Genomic DNA, 6821 nt, shown 5'->3' with positions numbered 1-6821 from the left:
TTGAAGCGATTTAATAAATTTTAAGCTATCGGTACCGGTTAAGTTTTTTGTGGCGTTACATTAAGTATTGACAAACATTATGAGAGTATATCATTAATTTTAAAAGTAGGTAGAATATGAAATTTTTTTTCGAAGTCACTAAAAATTATCCTATTTGAAGTCGACTTTTTGAGTCATTTAAACTGTCAAGTTCTTGGCGAACTGCAGGAATTATCTTTGTTAGTGCGTGATTATCATTTTTATAGAACAATGCCGAGGATTCCAAGACATATGGACATACAAATCACAACTAGGGCCTTAACACTGATTCAACAGGTCCATTCGCAGCGTTCTGTAGCTCTGCAGCTGGGTTATTTAAATTAGATGAATACTCATGAAAGTTTACATTTTTGTTAAAGAATAATTGATTAGTTTTTTATTATGCATACCTATCTACTTCAACAACATACTTCAGCATACGTACAAAGTCATCATACTATAATGTCGCCAAGACTTTTGAGACAGATATACATTCAACGTATTTATAAGGATGCATTACTAAAAATATGATTTATGAACATGAAAATATTTTTGATAAAGTGAATAGAACCTTTTTCACTTCAATTGAATCATCTGTACTCTATGACTTATAAATGAGACGCTGCAACAAGCAATATTCGACTATCCATATTTAATATTCTGTATTATGCATCTATGGTCTATGTCAAACTAGCTGCCGCCGCTCAAATCAAATCAAACTTTTTTTAAGCTGAGTCTGGAGTTCTTGTTCTCCATTATTTAACAATAACAAGATTATATCATTTGGAACAAAACAACAAAATGGGTGATGATTTAATACATGACAGTGAAAATACTCAAACACAAACACAAAATTCTCAAGTTGAATGGAGTCAAACGAACACACCGTCTTTTATACCAAATATTTGGGGAAGACTTTATTCAACCAAAGTTTCTTCATCGGGAAAATATTGCTGGAAATATACTAATACACAAAAGCCCGAGTATTATGGTAAGTTTCTTTAATTTTGTAGAAATAAAACCTTAATTCGTTAGACGAACAAATTTTAGATCTACCTACTATTATATAAAATAATCTCCATTTTCTACTGTAAATACCCAAGACTTCAGACAATTCATTACATTAAGCAATTTTTTTTAGACCTTATTAACCCTGAATTTACTCTTGGAAGAACGTTAACATGTACCTTCGTCGTGAAAAAAGATATTATAAAAGAAAACATCATTAAAAATGTTAGCAAACAACATTTTATTATCAAAAGAGACTTATCGTAAGTATAATTTCAGTTATTTTTATTATATTTCGTCAAAAATTGCAATACTGAATTAACAAATATTTATAAATATATAAATTAAAATGTTATCTATTTTAGAGAAACTCTGAGTCCTGCGATCATAACAGATTTGTCACACAATGGTACCTTTATTAATGGTGTTAAAATTGGAAAGGGAAAAAGCAGAGTACTAGACGACAATGATGAGATAGCTGTTACACATCAGCTTGTTAAAAGTATGTCAGATTATAAAGATATCAATATCTATATCAAATTAAATCCACATCAACATTCTAAGCTTTATTTTTATTTTTTTTATTTTCAGTATTTTTATTTAAAGATCTCCTCAAAAACGAACAAGATAAAGTACCTAAAGAAATATCACAAAAATATTATATTTCCAGGATTTTAGGACAAGGAGCTTGTGGCATTGTTAAATTAGTGTATAATAAAGTTTGTATTTTAAATAAATATTTTTAAATGCATTTTAAAAATTGTACCAACTGCTATGGTTTTTCCAATTTTAAATATTATGTGTAATATAATGTTTTTCGCTTTTCAGACGGCATGCACTAAGCATGCAATGAAAGTTATTAAAAAAAGTAGATTGACAAATGGACAGCTAAATCATTTAAATAATCCAGCAAAAATTATGAATGAAATTAACATAATGAAGGCTCTGAGACATGTGAGTTTCTTTATTATTAATTACTTTGTTTTGTTAAAGATCTTCTAAAAACAGATTTGAAACACTTACCATAATCCATGTCAATGAAATGTGAATTTTTGCTAATCCAGAAAGATATCACAGTCATGGATAAGTGAGTGACAATTATTGTAGCATATTTCAAACCTGTGTTACAAATCATATTATATTTACACAAAAGGATTAACTACCATTAACTTAACAAACAATATTAAATATTTTTTTCATAGCTTATTTATCATAAAAATTAAATATTTCTTCACATCCATTGTAAAAAACTTACATTTATTAATATTATTTAAAAAAAACTTTCAGCCATGTATAATATCTACAGAAGAGGTATTTGATTCATGTGACGCAGTATACATAGTGCTGGAGTTAATGCAAGGGGGAGAACTGTTTGACAGAATCACAAAGCTTGGGAAGCTTCCGGAAAGGCTGACTAAATTTCTCTTCAGACAAATGGTTTTAGCTGTAAAGTATCTTCACTCTCAAGGCATCACACACAGAGACCTTAAAGTAAATTTGTTTTATATACTTTTTTAATAATGCATGTAAATGTATTGTAATAGTATACTACAAGTACTTTTTCTAATATTATTCTAAAACAAGTTTCCAATTGCCCTATGATTCCAACTAAATATTGTGTAAATTTTACTTTAATACATATTTATGAGTGGTATCTAATCATTTTGAATTAATTAAAACACTTGTCACTTCAAACAATACATATCAAGAGTTTAGTAATCAGCTGATGGAATTGAGGTAGGTAGCTCCTATAAACGTTTTATAAAATTAGCTATTCTGTTAGATATCTTTTGAAAAATCCTAATTTTCAATGATCTAGAATCTAATTTATTTTCCATTTTACTATATAATTTGTGTAATTCATCAATAATGTAATTTTCATAACAGCCTGAAAATGTGCTATTGGAGAGTAAGGAAGAAGAAACAATAGTGAAAATAACTGATTTTGGACTCAGCAAATTTGTTGGCGAAGACAGCTTCATGAAGACCATGTGTGGGACACCTTTGTATTTAGCTCCAGAGGTACTTAGAGGCAATGGACTGAATAGTTATGGACCAGAAGTTGACGTTTGGAGCTTGGGTGTAATATTATTTGTGTGGTTAGTATAACAAAATCAGCTATTAGTTAGAACAATTTACAGAAATAATATAATTTCTGAAGGAACTTTTACATAGATACTTTAATGACTAAAATACATGGTCCAAAATTTCCAGCCTTGTGGGCTACTTGCCCTTCTCATCGGACTACAAGGAAATCTCACTCAGAGACCAAATACTTAGTGGAAAGTATAGATTCTCACACTCGCACTGGCAACACGTGAGTTTGCAGGCCAAGCTGTTAATGAAGAAAATGCTAACGGTAAGAGTTGACAGAAGGATCACCCTTGAACAAATACTGAATCATGCCTGGATGCAGGTTGGTAACTCTATAAATATATTCATATAATACTTTTGATTATTTCCATTTAACATAAAAAATTGTTTCATTATTAATAAAATTACCAAATGTAACAAAAGCTTTGAAAAATATTTTTGTAATTGAATTTTTATAATATGAAATGCCTGTCTCTTTAATATTTTTATTCATCAATAAAACAGTATGACTTGCTACCCATAATAAGATTTCTTACATTGTATTTTTATGTATTGTAATATGCCTATACAATTTGCAGGATGTAGATATTATAATAAGAACCGAAAGGTTGTTATCGCAAGAAGCATTAAAAGAAAAAGTTTATTTGACAGAATCATCCACAAACTCTGATGAAGAAAATATAAATATAGACAATGTCACTGTTCTAAGACTAGTTGCAACTGGTAAAAGAGCACTTAGCGATAGTTACAATTCCTGCGAACCAATCCCAAAAAAACTGAGAGTTGATTATAATCCTCAGATTGACAATGTCAATGACACAAGTTCAACTAACAGCTGTTGCTCACATGATTAATCAATTATAAATACCATTACCAGAAGATTATTTCTATTTCAGAAAATTTTATATTACTTTGAGCTAACTAATGTGACCATTTTTTTTTAAATAATTAATATTTTAATGGTTAATTTTAATGAAAGTATGTCTTAATTATTTAGTGATTGTTCTTATACAATTTGTGATGATACTACAATGTATGTTGTTGATTTTTGTTGTTGACCTGACAATTTAATATCTAAGAGTTTTATTGATCCTTTTATTCTTAAATTTTAGTGTTTTAAAATTCTATGTTAATGTTTGATTAAATTTAAAAACCTCTTTGTGATAACGTAATGTTTAATATAGATGTTATCAATATTAATTAAGGTTTATGGTGTATGACGAGCTCTTACACCACTCCAACCCACCAAATGTGCCATGTTTTTTATCATGTTCGTTCTTATGATGTATAATGACAACAGGATTATTGTTGTACAATAAAAATATTCATGAAAAATAAATTATGTATTTATTTTCAATTCCATACTTTACACAATATTTACAAACAATTATATTATTATTATTAGGAATTTTTAAACAAACAATTCAGTCTTGATTGATATTCTATACAGTTTAACTTGCAAACAAAAACTACACATAATTGACAAACTGGAGGCTACTAGAGGTATTTATGAATATTCTATACAATATTATGTTTCCTAAAGTGAAAACTATTTCATATGGAAGTTCTATAAGGCAAGTTTGTTAAACTGTATGAATATATCTACAACAGATTATTCCAAATACTTAAGTAGCTTTCCATTCAAAATTGCATTTATAAATAATTATCATAAATTAAATTACTTATTAAATGAACAAAATAAATCGGAATAAATAAAACAAAACTTTGTATCTATTTCTTGTGTAACAAGAGCTTGAGGTAATTTAAATACAATTTCCCCTACTATTACTACTATATTTTATTTGCTCCTTTAATTGAAGATAAATATTAAGACATAATAACGGGCATTAGGCTTATTTTGGTAAAATAATTTAATCAAAACAATTTTATATAACTCGACACATTTTTTCAATTATCATTTCAGGCACATCATGTCTTAATCCTAACCAGTAGGTAATGTGATGCCTAGTTTCCAAAACCTTAACTATCTAAGATCTCACTCTACTATACGCATACTCTTCGATCAAGCGCTGTGCATTTACGAATCAGTCTTTATCATATTCCGATCGGATCATAAGTTATGTTATAATATGAGGTATACCGTATATTTATACACATCCACATTCCAGTAGTTTTATCGAAATATATCTTACCAGTGTGAACGTTCACAGCTCCCACAGATCTATGTTCTAATTAATACGACTGACGAGCGACATGATTCACTTTGCCTTATTCACCCTCAATAATATCTTCTTGGGCGTTACTGTGGGATGGTTCAGCACTCTGAGCCTCTGCTTCTGCAAAAAAAAACATCAATTAATTATAAAAATGTTCTATAATTAATATTTTTATGCGTAATATAAATTCGGAAGCGATTCCATGCTTTTATTTCCAGTTAGTCACATAACCTATACACTCACCAAGGCTAAACTATTTTTGAAGCAACTGAAACAATGTGAAGTTTCAAATTTTGTAATGTAAGCAAACTACAAACTCGTTTTTATAAAGCTATACTCAAATAATGATAACAGAAAGAAAACTTAATAAGCATATAATATATTACTAAAAATGTCACTGTTGACTAATTTTATAGTATAAGTTAAAAGACAAACCTGCGATAGCTCTGTCTACTTTTTGTTTATCTCTGACGATGTAAATGGCAGTTATTAGGAAAAATATTCCCCCGATAACTTCTACGAAACAGGTAACAAACAGAGCGTATTGAAGAGCTTTAAATTGCACGATTTGGCTGGGCGCTTCAAATGGTAATGGTGATAATGACTTTTTTAAACTTTCTGATATCTGAAATAGAAAAAAAAATTACGTCATTGTATAATGATTGACACAACAATTTCCTTATATTCAAATATAAAATACACACCACTCCAACTAAGTAGGGACTTCCAGCATCCCCGAACATATGTGATATCAATATCTGGAAAGCCTCGGCTGTCGATCTTCTAGGTGGTATAACCACATACTGCAAAATAAATATAAATAAACAAACGGCAAAATGTTATTATTACAGATTAAAAATGTAATTTTATCAAAAGAAAAAATGAAGAACATTAATAAATTCGCTCAACAAAAAAATTTAAATTTAAGCGGGAGTACAGTTGCGCCATCTATGAAAAAGTTACTGAAATAAATAGGTACTTTGCAAATCGAATAACAACTTGTGCTTAGAATTTTATGCAATATCCAATAGATGTCGCTGTTTTAGAAAAAAATATTGAAACCAGCCCTCATGCCACGGCATTATTTAGGAAATATTCCAATGAGATACTGAATCACGATTTCTTAAACTTAAGTCCCCTCAAAAAACCGTTATATATAATATATACTCATGACTGACTGATTTCAATGGCATTCAAAGCAATAAGTATGAAAACATGCTAGCGACAAGGTGGCATTAATGTAAAACTTACTTGCGCCTAGTATTGAAAAAAACACATTTAATAATAATTCCAATTAATGTTTAAAAAATGATGGATGAATTGCATTTTAACTGTTCAAATTTGGTATTTTGTTCAACAGTAAGCGCGAATAAGTCTGTGTACTAACAGTAAGTGAAAACCCATGCAATGATTAAATAAATACTTAAGGAAACCAAACACTACTCTCTACAAAATGATTCCTTGTAGTGACTACTCGATTGTCAAACTTTGAGAGTTATCATTTGATTAAATAAATTGATTTAC

The 6821-nt window shown here is 29.1% G+C and overlaps 2 protein-coding genes across 4 annotated transcripts in view; one reads left to right on the top strand and one right to left on the bottom strand.

The window, feature by feature from the left end:
- Window positions 1-691: 691 nt before the first annotated feature.
- On the top strand, window positions 692-4465 carry LOC124534033 (ovarian-specific serine/threonine-protein kinase Lok-like). The gene is made up of 9 exons (XM_047109665.1): window positions 692-1009; window positions 1160-1289; window positions 1392-1528; window positions 1618-1745; window positions 1855-1980; window positions 2314-2517; window positions 2914-3125; window positions 3241-3442; window positions 3699-4465. The coding sequence occupies exons 1-9, from the start codon at window positions 820-822 to the stop codon at window positions 3972-3974; spliced, it is 1605 nt and encodes a 534-aa protein (XP_046965621.1). The 5' UTR covers window positions 692-819; the 3' UTR covers window positions 3975-4465.
- A 323-nt stretch (window positions 4466-4788) lies between these two features.
- LOC124534034 (protein spinster) overlaps window positions 4789-6821 on the bottom strand; it is a 29389-nt gene continuing 27356 nt past the window's right edge. For 2 of the 3 annotated variants that reach the window (XM_047109667.1, XM_047109666.1), the window contains exons 7-9: window positions 6002-6100; window positions 5733-5922; window positions 4789-5417 (exon numbers count right to left, since the gene is read on the bottom strand). In XM_047109667.1, coding sequence (XP_046965623.1) covers window positions 5350-5417; window positions 5733-5922; window positions 6002-6100 — 357 coding nt within the window. In that variant the 3' untranslated portion in view covers window positions 4789-5349. Of the gene's footprint in view, window positions 5418-5540; window positions 5566-5732; window positions 5923-6001; window positions 6101-6821 lie in introns of all 3 variants that reach the window. The other variant, XM_047109668.1, reaches the window with a different exon arrangement.

Source organism: Vanessa cardui, chromosome 12 (assembly GCF_905220365.1).
Source record: "Vanessa cardui chromosome 12, ilVanCard2.1, whole genome shotgun sequence".
NCBI classification, from domain to species: domain Eukaryota; kingdom Metazoa; phylum Arthropoda; class Insecta; order Lepidoptera; family Nymphalidae; genus Vanessa; species Vanessa cardui.
This window is presented reverse-complemented; position numbering and strand designations above follow the sequence as displayed.

Coding starts and splice junctions, on each gene's coding strand:
- LOC124534033 (XM_047109665.1), top strand. CDS start 820: ATGGGTGATGATTTAATACATGACAGTGAAAATACTCAAACACAAACA. Junction 1,290..1,391: donor ATTATCAAAAGAGACTTATC/GTAAGTATAATT, acceptor TATCTATTTTAG/AGAAACTCTGAGTCCTGCGA. Junction 1,981..2,313: donor TAATGAAGGCTCTGAGACAT/GTGAGTTTCTTT, acceptor AAAAACTTTCAG/CCATGTATAATATCTACAGA.